The following is an 18,858-nucleotide window of genomic DNA, read 5'->3' on the forward strand; positions in this document are numbered from 1 at the left end:
CGTTCTTGCCCTGTGCCCCGGCCTCGGTCCTGCCCTGTACCCCGGCCTCGTTCTTGCCCTGTGCCCTAGCCTCGTTCCTGCCCTGTGCCCCAGCCTCGTTCCTGCCCTGTGCCCCAGCCTCGTTCTTGCCCTGTGCCCCAGCCTCGTTCTTGCCCTGTGCCCCAGCCTCGTTCTTGCCCTGTGCCCCAGCCTCGGTCCTGCCCTGTGCCCCTGCCTCGGTCCTGCCCTGTGCCCCTGCCTCGGTCCTGCCCTGTGCCCCGGCCGCCTCCTCCTCCGCCCGATGACTCCTGGCCGCCGCCTCCTCCGCCCGAGGACTCCTGGCCGCCGCCGCCTCCTCCGCCCGAGGACTCCTGGCCGCCGCCGCCTCCTCCGCCCGAGGACTCCTGGTCCCCTCCTCCGCCCGAGGACTCCTGGCCGCAGCCTGCCACCGTGCCTGCGCTCCCAGGTGCCCCCTCGTCCGCGCTCCCAGGCGCCCCCTCGTCCGCGCTCCCAGGCGCCCCCTCGTCCGCGCTCCCAGGCGCCCCCTCGTCCGCGCTCCCAGGCGCCCCCTCGTCCGCGCTCCCAGGCGCCTCCTGTCCCCTGTGCCCGTGCCCGTCCTGCCCCCGGGTGGTTCCCTGGACCTGCTCCGGCCTCCGGGCCGCCGGCCTTCTGCCCTGCCTCCGGGTCGACCCCCGAACCTGCCCCGACCCTCTGCCCAGCCTCCGGGCTGGCCCCCGGACCTTCCCCGGCCCTCTGCCCTGCCTCCGGGCCGACCCCCGGACCTGCCCCGGACCTCTGCCCTGCCTCCGGGCCGACCTCCGGACCTGCCCCGACCCTCTGCCCTGCCTCCGGGTCGATCCCCGGACCTGCCTCTGCCCTGCCTCCGGGCCGACCTCCGGACCTGCTCCGGCCTTGTGGGACGTCTGGTGACGTCCCTTGAGAGGGGGGTACTGTCACGACGTGAGGTGGGGTTGGACCCAAACGCAGGGGAGTCGGCAGGCATGGCAGAAACAAGGGTTTTATTCTCAAAACTGGGAACAGATAGGGTACTCACACGGACAGGTATGGTAAGGACAAGACAAAGACTGGACACAAAACAGAAACCTAAATACACAGAACCAAACGACACACAGGTGGACACAATAACGCTAACGAGAACAGATGAAGACAATGACAGGGAAACACTAGGGCAGGGCAAAAAACTGAAACCGGGGGGGGCACGGCTGTGGCCGTGACAAAACTGTAATTCTCTTAAGTCTTACTGTGTGAAAAACATCTTTTTTGTTCAGTTGGCAATCAGAGACCTTGTGTGGAGACGTTGCATTGCAATCGAATTCATCCATTGTGATGCTGATGAAAACATGTGGCCTTGTTCTAAGACAAGAACAAAAGAGTGAATGGAGTGTATACTGCATTCTGTTTGCCTTATTTGATGTACTGTAGCTTGGTGTTTTTTGTTGTTGTATTCTTAGTAAACGAGCGCATGAAATTACCCTATGACAAAGACAAAATGAAAAAAGTATTTTGTCTCTGGATGTTAAAGCTTTTGAGTGGTATTATTTCTGCTTTAGTCCTATTTTGACAAAAGGTTTTATGAAGAAAGACAATACAGCACAGGGTGTAACATATCTAATTTGCTGTTGTTTATAAATGTTACATAAATTGTACGTTTTGATGAAGGTAGTTGATTATGTCATGTTCTTTTGAGCCTCTGCTCTGGTTTGGGCTGTGTGCTGACTGTTTTGAAAAGGTTTTCAAAATGCTCGGAATGTGCTTCCAATGTGCCAGCTAAATATAAATGTTTTTGATTATTCTGTAGCCACGCTGCATGAAATATTTGACCATATCTGACTTCTTTTGGTGCACTAGCAAAGCAGCATTCCACATCAGACTCTGAATGATTCTACGCTGAGACAGACAGAGACCAGGGGAAGAACTCATAACAAGGAACTTAAAATACTTCTTGTGACAGCTAAAGGAAGTGATGGAAGTCAAGCACGAATCCTTTTTAGTAATTACTGTTGCTCTTGCAGCACACCCTGGATGGAACATCTCCATTAAACCCCCCAGGTCTCTACATCCCTAAGTTGGCCTCGATCCAGATCACAACACTCCAGTGTCCAACCAGACCCACCACTAGACCCCGGCCATCACCCACTCCCTCACTCTATCAGAGTAGACTTGGTAGTTTGCCAAAACTTTGAAAAAGCTTCTTTCCCTTAAGCTATCACTTTGGTGGCACAGTGGTTGGAATCTGCCACGGGAGTCGATGGGCAATAATCCCTCTCTGAGCTCAGGGCTCTAGCCGTCGTCTGAGTACTTGTCAACAGAGTTAGATCACGGGAGACCGATGTAGGTACAGAGACAAACATAGGAAAACAGAGCGAGAAATAGAGAGAAAAATTGGAATGAGTGAGAGAGAGAGAGAGAGAGAGAGAGAGAGAGAGAGAGAGAGAGAGAGAGAGAGAGAGAGAGAGAGAGAGAGAGAGAGAGAGAGAGAGAGAGAGAGAGAGAGAGAGAGAGAGAGAGAGAGAGAGAGAGAGAGAGAGAGAGAGAGAGAGAGAGAGAGAGAGAGAGAGAGAGAGAGAGAGAGAGAAATTAAGAGGATGAGAGAGAAAGAGAAAAGGAGACAGCAGTAGCGAAAAAAGTAAGGTGTATGTGGAGATGGGTTGGGAGAGATGCCTGAAGTGTGCCTACTTGTGAGCTGTAGGAGGTTTGAAAGCTTTTAGTCAAATCATTCAATCAATTCCAAAGAATAATTATAAAAATAGAAAGTTATAAAATCTTACTGATCTTTTTTCCTAATCCTGGACTGGTTTGGCAGACATTACTGGGAACATGTTTGGCCTCTGAAAACATGTTGTGGCTGATTATATTTTGAGACTAGTGGCAAATGTTGCACCCATCCAGTTGGATGTTTTGTGCATTTGCACTCATCTTTAAAAAAAAAATTGCCTGACAAATTGTCCTTGACATGAGGACATAATTGGGATCTGGCTGATTGTGTAACTATCTGCTGGTTCTCTCCGTACTACCTTAGATTTATACAGACTTGCTTCACTACAGATGTACAGATGTAAACTATGGAAAATTATTACAGGAGAGGCCTTGACGTTTAAAAGGCCTTTTTAGTTGCCTTGTGTGCATATGACTTGTGTTTAAAATGTCAGGGCATTTTCGAAGAAATAAGCAAAGAAAACAGATGTGTATGAGAGAGACAGGGATGACAGGAGAAGGGAGTACAGCAATTTATCTTTAGTAAATGTTTGATGTATGTTTACAGTAAGTAAAAAAAAAATACTGTATGAAGAACAAGAGAGAAAACCAATAAATGGATGGAATTCTACAAAAAGAATGCACAAAAAAAATTTGAGTGTACTATAATTTAAGATGAATGAAATGTTCTAATTGTCAAATGTTCATGTTACTTATATAATTCTGGTTTAAACATTTAAATTGGATAAAAAGTGTTTCAATAGAAATGTGTACATATGGAACCTTTACATTTGGGCTTAAACCAATTTAATCGGGAAGACGAAATGTAATGAGCAATCCAAAAGATGTAGATCTTAAAACTGAGTGCTTGTGACGCTGACAATGAAGAATAAGATAAGAAAAAAAGAGACGGTGATTTGAACAGATGAGGGCTGGGTAAGACAGGTCCAGTGGATTAAAAAGTGGGGGATGAAGGGAGAACAAAATTTAAGGGAATATCGCTGAAATGGACCCCCAAAATGGAAAATGAGAATAACGATATGGGAGAGATGGTGTTGCTTGTAAAGATTGGAAGTCCACGGAAGAGATAGAGGAATATACTATGGGAAAGCGAGGGGCTGGTACATGATAATGTCAGCTAAAGAGCTTTTCTGTACGGCATTAAGCAGTGAGAGCTTAGTACGCTGTGTAAGAGCAGGATCAGCACTTGCGTACGTCCAGCGTATGTGTGTTTGCATGTTCTGGAGTGTGTATTTGAGTGTGTGTGTGCATGTGTGTGTAAAAGTGTATGGTCTGTGTGTGTGTGTCCATGTATGTGTGTTTGCGTGAGTGTGTGTGTGTGTGTGTGTGTGTGTGTGTGTGTGGCATGAGCAGCAACTACAGTCATTGCCAAAAGACTAGTCGAGAGAGCAGCCATGGTGCAGCTTTTAACAGCCAAGTGTGACACAACACAGCCAGAATCACACTGGACTAAATCTCTGGCCCCTATCACTGTATTCGCACAAGTCCTCAATGAGAGTTGGATGTAACAATAATGGTAGTTTTATTAGGCCTAAAATCTGTTTGATGTTATTGCCTCAATAACTCACTTGGTTCATTAACATGTGTTGTGGGTGGAGGAGTACAGTAATTGTACATTGGTCTGAGCTCTTGAGATCTTTATTAAGTTGCCTACAACCCAACACCATTGTATTGGACAATGCAATGACACAATAACTTGATATTTGCTGCAGCTTTTACACTGCACTGTCAGTAAGTAGGTTATCTGTATGTTCAGGCAGTTGCAGTTGTCTTTGTGTTTGTAAAAGTGTTAGAGTTTGAGTGTTTGTAAAGTTAGAGTTTTGGTGGTCATTTTAAGTCCTTTCTTTGGAGGCATTTCAAAAACCTTAATATACATGCTACGTTTGTACTATAATATCTTGTTTTTTACGTTTTGCCAAAACAACAGCTATTCAAATCAGGAGCCTTCCTTTGGGTGAATAAGTCATGTTTCACACTGGAATGTTAAACAATTCTGTATTTTTCCCAGCTAGCACCTGTCTCAATCTGCAGAATCTTATTTCAAGGTTTTCTTTGTGTGTGTGCAAATGCTTTTTGTCATAGGCTACTTTAAATTGTTTTCTTAAACAGTTACAGTAATCTTTGGTGTTGCAATGGTTTCTCCAAGGATTTGTCCTTGCATTAAATTTGATAAACAATACATGATTATCTATCTTGCTAAATTAGCTAGCAACTGTATTAGTAGGAACTACACCACTGCCTCAAAGCCAACAAGGCCTAAGGGCTAACCGATGGCAAGAAGCTAATAGGGAAAAAAAAGATTTAGCTAAAGACAAATCAGACAAAAGCAGAACATGTAATTCTGTAATAGTTATCTTTTCATGTAAATAATCTAGTGGGAATTGACAGCTAGGAGGTCATTAATAGAGTAGGCTTGCACTGTGCAGCCATGGCTTCAAATCTTTAATCACTGTTCCATGGGTTCTGTCATTAGAATCCAATGGTTAGCCAATTACTTAGTCTATGAAGGGTCAGTTAAAATTATGTGAAAATGTATAAACAGTCAAACACTGAGTAACTTTCAAACTGATGTACTGGTAAACTACATTACCTGGTACCTGAATAAGCCTTCAATAGCACTGCGCAAAAATAGAGATAGCCATATTGCTTGAGCTACATATTTTGAGGGACATTCTAAATTCTACCCAATCAATGTTTAAAGGTTTAATTTGCATAAACAATGTGCTGCAAATGTGCTGCAAAAGCCAAAGGGCTTTGTGATGGGTTGTGAGAAGGCGGAAACATTAACAATTGCTTTGGGGGATTTTGAATGGGAGTCTATACAGACTATGGATAATAATGACTTTGAATATACAATGCCATAATGAAATCCTGTCACAGATTTTTCTGCCTCATTTGGAGGAACTCTTTGCTGTAATTAATGAATCAATATTTTTAAGTAAAGATAGGACTATTTAAGGAAACTTGCTCTGCATTAGAAGTCTAAATTTGAGCCCACTGTAGGCTTTAGTAATGTACTGCTCAGGTGGCATGGGCACTGTACACCTTTGCAATATTTTTGCCAGTACTTGGATACGGGTATCATTACTGGCACACCTGGGTCAGCAGTGAGTTGTTGTAATACACATGAGAAAATGTATTTTTTCATCTCTGACCAAGAGAGAGTGGGAGAAGCTTCAAGGACAAAAGAGAATGCTGTTGTTGGTCAGAGACTAATGTGGGCTTCTGTTGCAAGTATTTCTGCAACACATCTTTTGTTCATTGATGTCTGTCGTTTTTATTTTAGCTGAACTGAATGACACTACCCTCAATAGTTTAATAATAATTAATCCAATTCAGAAAAGGGTATGTGTTGGTGACTTTTAAATTAGTACAAATAACATTTTCGATTTCTTAGGTGAGGCATTCTTCTCGTCACAATGTGACAATGTTTGGTCACCTAAGTGAGGGTCACTTATAATTTGTCACGCTTTATTGCCTCCCCCTTCCTTTCCACCCCACAGCTCTACTACAAAAATGATTAAAGCTCTTTCTAATTTGACTGAAAACAAGAAGGACTCCAGTTTCTCTTTAATGTGCCGAGAAGCACTCCTGTTCAATGTACAATTACTGAAAGCATTTGTTTGATTGGATGGTAATCCTCCATTGTCAAAGAAAAGGCCCTGTTGGCTATTTTTAGTCCTTTCTGAGAATTTGCTGTAGGTTTAGTCACATAGAAATAATGTTAAAGAAAACTAAATATCACTCGAGTAAAGCCACTTATGTCCTTTCATAGACCAAACTACAGTATTATATATCTCCAAACTGCTGAAAACATTGAATGTTTGAACACTCTTTCTGAGGAGAAGGGGTATGGAATTGTAATAATTCATACATCCAAAATCCATGATAGACCTGTTCACGAAGAACACATTACAGATGACTGATGTTGGAAAAAAGGTGGTGACACTTTGTGTGACCAGCATGAGAGTGTCAGCATGAGATGTCATGGCAGAGTGTGTACAGGTGACAGCTTTGGCTGGACGTGTTTACAGGGACGGCTATGAGAGCAGGCAGGTCGAGGGTCACAGGTGTTCTGGAACGGGGTGGGAGACTGACCTGCTCTGTAAGGCGCTTGGTCCGGAGGAAGAAGCCCAGCAGGCACCCTATGACCACAGCCAGCACTGACAGGATGAGGAGTCCGTTCTGTTTGCACACGTTCTTCACCCTCAACCACACCGCATCCAGAGCCACGGCCATGACGAAATCCCCTGTCCTCTCCCGATCACCAACCCATACGTTTACAGCCCAAATCCAGGCGGGAAGGTTGAGGATGACCAGTATGATAGAAAGAGAGAGAGAGAGAGAGAGAGAGAGAGAGAGAGAGAGAGAGAGAGAGAGAGAGAGAGAGAGAGAGAAGACGCGGAACAACCTGCACGGACGAGAGGCAACAGGAGGATCTCTTTTTGGCGCTCCACGTTTGAAGCACTTTCGGACTGAACCGTCCCTCCTCTTGCTCTCTCCGCGTGGTGATGTGCTCTGAACTAAGAAGATCATGACACTTTCCAGGCATGCCCTCCCTCCGTGCTCCACCCTGCTGAGGCCCAGCCCTCTCCCCTGCGTGGTCCCTGTTCTCCAGCCAGCCACCAGGAGGCTGTGACAGCTGTCAGTATTGTCCTTGGGGTTAACATCCCCAATCCAGTTAGAGTGGCACTATATTAAAGGGGGCTGAGACTGGATTAAATATCCATGAACAATATTACACAAAGGTTACCCACAATTTGAGAAAAGGCATGTTAATACTGGCTGCCTTATTGTCTTGGAAAATACGGAGGATAAGGAAGTTTGACTCTAATGTTGTCAGTTTTGGGTCACAGTTTATAATCTGCTCAAGTGTAGGCAATCCAATTTAAAATCCTCTTGAAATAGAAACATGCAAGTAAATAGTCATATTCAGAAATACATTTATCTTCTGAATTGCGTTTCTGAATCTTGTCAACTTAGTATGATATAGGATATAATCTCATCCAAATACTGTATGCGGTCGAAACAAAGATTCTTCTTTAAGTGGAGAAAAAAGGCATTTTATTTGAATAGCGTTAATAGTATGTATAGTACAGCCACAAAGCTTCTTTCCAACCACACTTCATGATATGCATAAGCAGTGCGTATAGGCTTTGAAGATCATAACTATTCCATGAAGTCAATTGTAGTTTTATATGATTGAGATGATTAAAGCTCAATAGGGATTGGCAGAAATCCAGCTGCTTGGACAGTTGGAGTAATTCACTGTTTCAACTGGAAGTTGTCTCAATTTTCAATTTGTCATGTTAGAGTTGGACTGCAAATGTGAGTTTTTGTATCTGGCTGAAAGGATTCATCACTACCCCAGGACTCATTGTGGACAGCTATGCGTATGTTAACCAACCACCAACTAGGCATTCCCAAAGGCTTCTCAAAGATAGACACATTATTCAAGATAAGCTTCAAAATGATTTTGCATGTATTTTTTTGCGCAGAGGAGCTTTAATCTTTTACTGACCCAAAACTTGCGATTCAGGTCACTTTGTCCTCCAACGGCTGTTGCCATAACTAGACTCCGTCTGTGTCAGTCAGGGAGAGGTGACACCAATTCTCATTGTCTCCTGTTTTTTCTTCTGCCACAGTTCAACCCTCTACTCTATCTTGCACAGGACAAGAACACGCTTTAATTGAAACAATGTTTGGCGTAATTAAAATCATGATTCATGCTTTCAGCAGAATAAGCATCATCCTTTGGGACAGGCCTTATTGAGATGAGGAAATGCAATTAGAGAAAATGGAATGGATCAAATTGGTTTTTAGATAACTCATCCAGAACTGACAGAGCCATGGGGTTTCTTCTTTTTTCTTCTTTTTTTTTTACGTCAGAGGCAAAATCAGCATCGGGAAACATTTAATTTGCGATGGATAGGGACACAGAGAGAGAGAGAGAGAGTATGAGATGGAGAGAGTGATGATAGAGAGGGATGAGAGGAGGGGAGAGATTACAGTCTGGCATTTAATTGTTTCCTGTAAATAGAGATATACAATGTAGAATAGAAGAAGCATGAAAATCACTTCGAGGCATGTGCCCCCAGAATAATCCTATGAGCATGCAAACTGCAATGTAGGCTGACTTTACAATTCCAATCCTACATGAAGTCACACACAACCCAGGACCACAGTGCATCCTCCATGTAATATGCGATATTTCAAACAAAATGATGAATGGAACAAAGTGCCTCAGTCAGATGCCATGCATGCCTGAATATGTTGCATGTGTGTGGTCGTGTGTGTTTGAGCTTGTGCTGAAATCACATGGGATCCCCAGACTCCATGGTCACTAATCCCTCTCTTTTGCCAATATTTCCTCTCTATCTGGTTTCATCAGGCTGGGATTACACTGGATTAGAAAACCTTCCAGAAGATGACATGCATTCATTCATTAACAATATTAATGGCTGCTTCATATGCATCTCTCCCAGAATGCATCCACAATATAAAACCATGCATAAGCATACAGTTAATGATAATTATAGTTATTTTAGATTTTTTCTGATAGGTATGCACTTTACTGGATGTGTCTCTCACTTGTAATTTGATTATGTAATCTGGTGTGGTGGGAGAATAGCTGGTTGTCATCGGGATGTGAAAGGTTCGAAGGTTTTAGCTTAGCGACCTTAGCCTGCCCTTCACCTTTGTGCTGCAGACAATCCATAAACTGTAAAGCCATGGGATGTCTACAACATACATAACTGTCCTCGGGATGTACAACGACTAACTGTTCATCCGGATATGTTTTGAGACAAATAATTTAATTAAGGCTTTAAAGAGTTCTTTAGGTTATGGTTTTTCTGTATCGTATAGTATCCGATGTTTGGATGATTAGATCACAATTTATTTAATTTAAGTTCTAAATTACAGTTCCTATACACTATACGATACAAGTTTGTGAGTGATGCTACCAATGACTTATTTGCCACTTGAGGGAACAGAGGTCGATGAAATACCTGCTTTCAGTTCCCGAGCCAACAAAAAGGAGGGGCAATAAGACAGAGTAATAATAGAAGATAATCCACAATCTTCACTCAGCGATATTGGTGCTGGCGCTTTTATTTTTCACAGCACAGTGAGGAAAGGGGCTATTTCCAATCTGATCTGAACTGCTACTCACATAATTAGCCCCATATGGATCCTCTTTCTTGTATTTGACCTCTGGCTGCTTTTTCACCACCTGCCGGTGAAACTGGTGATGCTTTAGAACAAAACGGTAAAGGTAAAGGTTCTGGGCAATCACTTCTTTGCGAATTAAGTTAACGCCATGACAGTTTGTAATGGAAAACAGGGTTGCTGTGGAACTTTATAAAATGCTAAGTGGAAGCTTTGTAAAGTCTACTGGATGAACAGAAAAACAAGGTTTAGATGACAACATATGTAGAAAAAGGGGTAGATCCTTATGTTGTACTAATCATGTATAAATTGTGGGGATTTTTTTTTTACTAGAGTCCAACGTCTTGGATTTGGTTTTAGGTTTGTCATCTGATCTGCTGAGGATTGAGTTGCACACAGTTTAGCTACATACACAGTCAAGCGCTCTGGTTCAGGCGGGAGACTCCGAGGGGAGATGCGTCAGTTGGCAATGTCACTGCCATATTACGCTCATCCAAGCCAGGGGAGGTTCTAGACCATGCCAACTGGGGGGCCAAACTGGGATCCATTGTACTATCAGAGGCCACAAGTCCCCCCTCCCCAGATCTGCCCCTAATCCAATCATCCTTACCAACGTTAACAGGGCAGTGTATATAACACCAGAAACTCTGATTGACGCTAAATTCTTTGTTCAGCCTCCAACCATCGGTTCTGTCTTTTCTAATCTGTCAGGGGAACCGTGGGTATCAAAAAACTCTGCCAGTAATGTCGTGATGGATTATCAGTTGGGTGTATCCTCGACTATAATGACGCCAGTGGCAGTCTGTAATAAAGGCCTGCTATATTGACACGGAAGGTCAGGATTAGTGTTATTGTCCGGTATTGTGAAATACAGACACCAAAGGCTATCTTCTGTGTCGAAGAGTGACATCAGGTTCTTCCCAAGCAGCAATATAGCACGCCTTTAGACTGAGATTAGGCTCCTTTATTTGACAGATACCTGTTGCAAAGCAGAACCACACAGCCAAGAGAAGTTTCTACACTCAATAAATGAGACCCAGTCCTCTGTCCTACTGCCAGACGAGCTGAGTGCCTTCTATGCTCGCTTTGAGAGGGACAGTGACCCCCCCTGCAGTGGACCTACCTGAAGGCCAAGCCAGTGGTGTGCCTACACTAACTGTAGCTGAGGTGAAGCACTGCTTCAAAAAGATAAACCCTCGCAAGGCACCTGGCCCAGACGGCATATCAGGTAGGGCCCTCAGGGGCTGTGCTGACCAGCTAGCAGGGGTCTTCAGTGACATCTTCAGAATCAGAATTCGGTTTATTCGCCATGTATGTTATACAAACACAGAATTTACTGTGGCAGGGAGGTGCAAAACACTAAACATCTACAGATCTTAAATTAAGTAAAAGTACAAAAGTTTAACTATTTCTAAGAACTAAACAATCTAAGAATACAACAATTTAAATATAAAATAAAATATATATAAAAATAAGAATAATGAGCAGCGTGAATGGTCAACATAGTGCAATCGGAGTGGTCCTGCTTCGAGAGGACCACCATTGTCCCTGTGCCCAAGAACACCAAGGTCACCTGCATGAATGACTATCGCTCATTAGCACTGACCTCTGTCATTATGAAGGGCTTCGAGCGGCTAGTCAAATCATTCATATGCTCCTCGCTGCCTCCCACCCTGGACCCTATGCAGTTTGCATAGCAGTCCAACAGGTCTACAGACGATGCCATCGCCCTGACAATGCACACCGCTATCTCCCACCTGGACAAAGGGAATACATATGTGAGGATACTGTTCATTGACTACAGCTCAGAATTCAACACCATCATCCCCTCCAGACTGATCTCCAAACTTGTGGACCTGGGACTAAGCGCCTCCCTCTGCAAGTGGATCCTCAACTTCCTGACGGGGAGGCCACAGGTGGTGCCAATCAGGGGCGGTTTTAGGCACGGGCGGACCGGGCAGTTGCCCGGGGCGGCATTTTTTCATGTCACGTGGGGGGCGCACGAGCATAAAATAAATAAATAAAAATCTCTGCGCCGCGAAGCGGTTTTCTCTTTTCTATCATTTCACTGTGTGGGTAATTGGCAAATTGGCGCCCCCTTCAGGCAGCTGCAGGCACCCCTCACCTGACAGACAGCTCACCTGACTGGGTCTCCCAAATGGAACGGACAAGGAGGGGGGGGGGTCCACTGTATAGTGCAATACTCTAAATTAGTGGGCTAAAGTCAGTTGCACCTCGACTTTCTTCCAAATAACGCACATTTCATTCATAATATTATAAATATAGGCCTAAAGTTCCTGCACATTTTTGTTTTTTTTAATTGTGTGAAATGGCTAATAAAAATATGTAACACAAAACGATTGTGGTCACCAAGGTGAATTGGTCTTGACTTCTGAAGAAGAGGAGAAACGAGAAAGAGATAAAGGTATGCAAATATGTCTCTGTATGATTATTACGGTATCCATGTCATGAATGAAGGGCTAATGTTAATTGGTGGGTATAGGCTAACTCTTACGTTTGTTAGCCTTTTTGCTATGATGCTTGCTATGCAACAACAATATTTCGGTTTTAACTCAACAAACACGAGATAACATTTCACCATAATAGTGTGCTTTGCAACAAAACTGTTACAAGTTCAGTTATTATTTATTTTCATTATTTAGGTTAGGCCCTGTAATTAGCCAAGGAATTTTCAAATCTGTAGGTAGTTTCAAAGACGAACATTTGCTATTTGCTACAACTATATTTCGTGAGAAAATATAGTTTAACGTCATAACTAAAAGTGTTCCTCCCTAAAAGTTATATTAATATAGCATGTAATAACAGACATTTAGCGTGTAAGGGCATGTTTATGTAACCCTCCTATTATGTTTGGTGTCAATTAGCTGTTTTAGCTGTATAGAACATAATGGTCTTACCATAACAGCCTTTTGATTTCAATGGGGGGGGGGGGGGGGCGGGGGGGCGCGAAGGGCGTCTCGCCCTGGGTGTAATTCAATGTAGAACCGCCACTGGTGCCAATTGGTGACCGCACCTCATCCACACTGATCACCAACACAGGCACCCCCCAGGGCTGTGTGCTCAGCCCTCTCCTGTTCTCCTTGTTCACGCACGACTGTGCGGCAACGCACAGTTCCAACCTCCTTGTTACAGTTTTTCTCGATTGCTAACACACAAAAATGGTATGTGTAAGCCATCCCCACAAAACCATTTTGCCAAATCCAAGCATAAAGACCATGTACCCCAATCTTTAAACACAATTTACAATTTTTGACACATTTCTCAGGTTTATTCACACTTCTTTGCAAAAGTCTAAACACACCTCTTACTTTAAGACACAATTATCACCATTATGTCATTCAGAAAACACTGCCATTTGATAAGTAAACCCAAAACAGCGCAATTCAAACTCCCTTAACAACCAATTATCCATGTGTAAGCACTAACAAGCAAATATACTCAACAAGCAATCAGGGGTTTGGAATGAATACAAAGGTAAGCTCATCTGTACTTTGAAATCATGGACGCAAATATCAGAAGAAAAGGAAGAATTGTCCAAATGAGAGGAGGTGGACAAGGGAGAGGAAGAGGCAGAGGAAGAGGAAGAAGAACAACAATCTCAAATGAGATCCATGCCACACTATGACAGAAATCCCTATGACAGAACAACCTTCTCCAAGCCATGGAAGAAGCTTGTGGGGACATTGCTCTTGAGTCTTGTCAGGGATGGCTCAGGCATTCAGGGGCATTTTCCCTGCTGTTTGGCTAGAGAAAACATTGCCTGTGATGTTGAGGAAAATCTTTGGCCTGACCCTGGTCAGAGATAGGATGCTGACCCACAATGAACAGTACTGTACTCAAGCTCTGTTACCCAGGTAAAAATTATTTGTTTATTTCCTTGTTTTCTTAGCCTTTGTTCCCCAAATTACAATTTACAGCAATACATTTGTGTTGTTGACTAACAGTACTACTATTTGTATACTGTGACCACTACAGTAACGAGCTCAAAATGCAATTGCTGTATAATGTAAATAGAAAATAAACAGGCTGTAAGAAGGACAATTGCAGTAATTGTGAGTTTTATGATTTACATCATGTCAAACTCATGAGGTGGAACATATCTAGAATTCAGGGACACGTTATAGTCAATGGTTCTTGAAAACCTTTTTATAATAGTGTTTTCAATTCCTCCCAGCAGTGTCTAAAGGGTATTCAGAAGGTTGAATTTATTTGAGGGCTTTGTGTGTATTTTGAATGCAAAGTTAGGTTTATACGACAGATAATATGGTTTTGACTACAGTGTTTGATTTTGGGTCAAAAGTCAAGGGTTTGGCCAAAACAGTGTAAGTATGAAGATGTGTGTATAGAGTTTGGAGAAAACACAGTACACATTCAAGAAATGTGTCTTAGCAATTGAGAAAAACTGTAAGTTTGCTGACGACACAACCATTGTGGGCCTCATCTCTGGCAGTGATGAGTCAGCCTACACAGAGGAGGTTGATACCCTGACATCATGGTGTCAGGACAATAACCTTTCTCTCAACGTCAGTAAGACCAAGGAGATGATTGTGGACTATAGGAGGTGGCTGGAGGAGGAGCATGCACCCCTACACATCAACGGATCCGAAGTGGAAAAGGTCAGCTGCTTCAGGCTCCTAGGGGTGAACATCAGCAATGATCTCACCTGGTCTGCTCACACGGACAAGGTGGTCAAAGCGGCCCAGAAACGGAAAAATTCAGGGACACGTTATAGTCAATGGTTCTTGAAAACCTTTTTATAATAGTGCTTTCAATTCCTCCCAGCAGTGTCTAAAGGGTATTCACAACGTTGAATTTATTTGAGGGCTTTGTGTGTATTTTGAATGCAAAGTTAGGTTTATACGACAGATAATATGGTTTTGACTACAGTGTTTGATTTTGGGTCAAAAGTCAAGGGTTTGGCCAAAACAGTGTAAGTATGAAGATGTGTGTTTAGAGTTTGGAGAAAACACAGTACACATTCAAGAAATGTGTCTTAGCAATTGAGAAAAACTGTAAAATGATTGATTTAATTGATGGGTTATAAATGTTGCCTTTACGTAAAAGATGGTTCGCACTACTTTGCTACAAAGTTTGAATAAGCAGAAAGGGAAAGAGTGGGGCGAGAGAGCGAGCGAGCCAGCGAGCGAGCGAGCCAGAGAGAGAGAGAGAAACAGAGAGAGAGAGAGAGAGAGAGAGAGACAGACAGACAGACAGACAGACAGACAGACGACAGACAGACAGACAGACAGACAGACAGAGAGAGAGAGAGAGAGAGAGAGAGAGAGAGAGAGAGAGAGAGAGAGAGAGAGAGAGAGAGAGAGACAATTAAGAGGATGACATTGAGATGAGATTCACATTGAAAGAAACTGCTCAGAAACTAGTCAGCTCCAGTGGTAGGGATGTCTGGCGGGGAAAGTGAAAGCTCACAGACCACTGACAAGAACTTGCGTTATTGTTCGACTGAAAAAGTTTAGATCACTTCGAAATGGAATCTCACGCGTTAAGACTTTATCTAGTATGATCATCTCACCACCCTGAACATTTACTGACAATTTACTCCACGCGTGGGTTTCGAGTAAAGATGAGCGCAGACTGCAAGAGCTACTACAATGCAGAGAAAGTGTTTGTGGATGGATTCACGTGCCCCAAATCGGACAGTGACGCCCGGTCAATTTTTTGTTGCGGTTTTAACGATGTGAAATATTGCTGCGATGACCCCAACAGTTTTTTCCCTTATGAGTATGGATACATGTGGTGGCTGAGGTAAGATTTACAGGAGGTGCGGCGCTAATGATGATCTCGCGAATCATATGGAAGCTTCAAGTTTTCTAAAGAGTAGCCTACAATCCTGTGCTTATAGCCTACCTGTTGCATCTCGGGGATAATATAGCCTGTAGCCAGCTAGCGTTCTCGGAAAACTTGGTTTTTAACGTTGGATGATCCAACATCAAATCAGCAGCATCAGGCTATCCAACCTAAACATGTCCAGTCTATTTTAGACAATTTTGGAGTTATTTTGAAGAATTTCTTTACTCAATTGAGTCATATTCACATAATAAAAGAGGAACCATCAGAATTCAATTGGATAAGCTTAAACTACCTGGATTTCCTGAGATATTCTCCAAGGAGAAGCTATAGCTTCCTTCTCCAACAGAATGAGTCTGTCAGCATAGTGATCTCTTCAAAATGCATAATGTAAATAGCCTAACAAAGAGGAAATGTAGCCTATGTTAAGTTTTAACATCGTTTTCAGAAAGTTCTAAACAGCTAAATGGTTGTGCCATTTTATTGTAATTACATAGTCGTACTGACAGAGAGCATTGGTTTCATTGTTTTTGAGAGTGTGCTGATGAACTGACCTGTCTCATTTCACTGCAGTCTGGGAGCTCTCGTGGGTCTCTCCATAGCAGCTGCGGTTCTGCTAGCCTTCATCATCACCATCTGTGTGCTCTGCTATTTGTTCATTGCCACCAAACCCAGAGGTTTGGACAATGGGCTCCCTCTTCAATCTCTAGGTCAGTACAATGCAATATATTTATGATAGGTATGGACATAATACTGCCCTCTGGCATTATATGATTTATCCAGTTCTAGATTTAACAATATAAGTACGTTTATTTTTCTGTTGTGCACCTTAAAAAGTCAGTAGTTTCAGTCAGTAAATATGACAAAGTAATGTGAATAGGTGACCAAATAAGTCCCTCAAAGTTTGTGGTAGAACTTCATTCTATTAAACAGTTTCAGTGAAACATGCATTTGAAGACGAGGTAGAGAGATAAAATAGATTGAAATATTGTGAGAAATATAGCCTCCTTTCTTTTTTCTTGGGTAACCATGACAGCCAAATTGGCACTTCACACTCCACACTATGGACTAGAACTAAATTGGCCCATTATTGTTGAATAGTAGTGGTTCAGATTTTGTTGATATTGCTGCTGTAGAGTTCTTGCCTTGTTGTCATGCTCCACCGTCTACTATGCCAGTCAACCCTTTGCTCATGTGATTTAAATCTGACTATGTTACAGTCAGGGAGCAAAGATCCAGTTTTTTTTTCTAGAGAAAAATGTTTCTTGTGATCTATATCCTTTCATGTTTTGGGCCAGAAAATCACAAGGAATCCTGTTTGCAAAGAAGAATAGGTTCTCATTTCCATAACAATGTCAATTATCCTTTGTGTCAAACTGGTCAGACAATCCCCTGTGCAATTACAGTAACTTGTGTGACAGTACATGGAAACAATTATTTTCTTTTCACCACATTTCATGGGTTTCATTCAATCGTTGAGAAGAGGCAAATGTCAAAAGAGGGCTTTGTGTTCCAGGTAATGAGCCAAGCCCACAGCAGGGACCGAGCCAATGTGTTGCCCCCACTGGTCCACAAGGGCTTCGGAAGCATTTCCTGAGGGGCAAGTTAGACTGTGACAATCAACCTCCTGACCCAGATCGCCTCTTTCAGAGGTGCTTCATGGCTACTGTCACGACAATCAACGTGGAAGGTCCTTCATAGACTGGCAGAGGCACCTCAAACCAGTATTACAGTTATTTATGCACTGTAGAAACATTCTCTTTCCTTCTATTTAACTCTTTTCCGCTTTGGTTGGAATTGGCTTTTTTTTTCTTCTCTTTCTTCCTTTTACAGTTCGGTCACTATAAATGATCTACTCCTTTCTTTATTGAATTTTAAACCTGCATTAAGCACAGGAAATGGAAAGAGAGGGGGATGGAAGCTGATCATCAACTGAAAGTGTAAACATCTTGAAGAAATAAGCTTATATTATATGTATATATCAATATTTAGTTTTCAAGAAGCAGAATTGGTGATTAATTGGTGTTCAGTCAGCTAAGGAATGACATCACTATCAAACTGTAACAGCATATCCCATTCTGTTTCTTTACAAGCTTTTTGAAACCATTTAGTACATACAACCACAACTTTTAAAATGTTATAATATCACAAATCTTTTGGTAAAAGATTTGCTACTGTCAATTCATCACTATAATTATGACACATAACATTGACATTTGGCGACTTCTCTGTACAAAAAACACCACCATAATTTAAAATTTTCGATAATGTCAAGGCAAGAAAGCTGCAGAAGCAAATGCATTACAGTAACACACACATCTACTACAACAGTGTCAGAGGAGTGTGTTAGGATTATTGGTCTTTTATATAGACCGCTTTGTCAGGCATGAAGCTAATGCATCTGCAGTTTCTAGGTAATACTGCAGCATACATACAATATTGTACCTCATAGTGTACTGTCACATACAGCCGAAGCTTTACCTGGTTACCATCCAGTTGCTGCAGCTCATACCTCTTATCTGTCTCCCTCTTTTTTGACATTAAGCAAATATTATAAAAACATAATAATAATCATTACTTTTTATAAATAAATAAATATATACACGTGTGTGTATATATTATTTATGTGTGTGTGTGTGTATACAAGAGGAGAAATGAAAATGCTCTGTTTTCAGTAGCGTAGTTTAATCATGACAGACCCAGGTGCAAGAAAAGGTAGGGGGTCCACCATCCATTACCTTTTTACCTTAAAAAGGGTATACTGTTGTTGGTAACGCCGAATGTTCATATTACTAAGTATAGCAACCCTTTTATGTTGATACATTTTACAGTAGGTACAGTAGCCAATTGTTGCTTAGAAAAAAAGTAAACTAACTTGACCCAGAATGCCTTTCATTACCTCAACATCGAACAATTGAATACAATTATTTATTTAACAAATTCTTTTGATTTATTGTCTTAAAACAAACTTAAATATCATGCTTATGGAAATAACAAAATGTTGGTGAAACCATCAGTGGGATCATTTGCTATGAACACTTCTATAAATTAAGATTGATCCACAACTACTATTTGAATAAGCAAATTACTTACTTTGGGGATTTGGCATGATTATTACCAAATGTAATGCACTCACTGATGAAGGAA

The 18,858-nt window shown here is 42.3% G+C and overlaps 2 protein-coding genes across 2 annotated transcripts in view; one reads left to right on the top strand and one right to left on the bottom strand.

The window, feature by feature from the left end:
- The window catches only part of slc1a7b (solute carrier family 1 member 7b), a 29,565-nt gene extending 22,498 nt beyond the window's left edge, over positions 1-7,067 (bottom strand). The window contains exon 1 of the mRNA XM_062452515.1: positions 6,814-7,067. Coding sequence (XP_062308499.1) covers positions 6,814-6,954 — 141 coding nt within the window. The 5' untranslated portion in view covers positions 6,955-7,067. The remainder of the gene's footprint in view (positions 1-6,813) is intronic.
- Positions 7,068-15,366: 8,299 nt separating this feature from the next.
- On the top strand, positions 15,367-18,126 carry LOC134012966 (protein shisa-like-2A). Its single transcript, XM_062452658.1, has 3 exons — positions 15,367-15,669; positions 16,285-16,421; positions 17,228-18,126. Exons 1-3 carry the CDS (start codon positions 15,488-15,490, stop codon positions 17,410-17,412), a joined length of 504 nt encoding a protein of 167 aa, XP_062308642.1. The 5' UTR covers positions 15,367-15,487; the 3' UTR covers positions 17,413-18,126.
- Positions 18,127-18,858: the final 732 nt, after the last annotated feature.

The sequence above is a fragment of the Osmerus eperlanus genome, chromosome 26, assembly GCF_963692335.1.
Source record: "Osmerus eperlanus chromosome 26, fOsmEpe2.1, whole genome shotgun sequence".
NCBI lineage: Eukaryota > Metazoa > Chordata > Actinopteri > Osmeriformes > Osmeridae > Osmerus > Osmerus eperlanus.

Excerpts from the sequence above, each read along its gene's own strand:
- LOC134012966 (XM_062452658.1), top strand. The coding sequence starts at position 15,488 with ATGAGCGCAGACTGCAAGAGCTACTACAATGCAGAGAAAGTGTTTGTG. Across the intron at positions 15,670-16,284 it reads GGATACATGTGGTGGCTGAG|TCTGGGAGCTCTCGTGGGTC; the intron begins GTAAGATTTACA and ends ATTTCACTGCAG. Across the intron at positions 16,422-17,227 it reads GCTCCCTCTTCAATCTCTAG|GTAATGAGCCAAGCCCACAG; the intron begins GTCAGTACAATG and ends TTTGTGTTCCAG.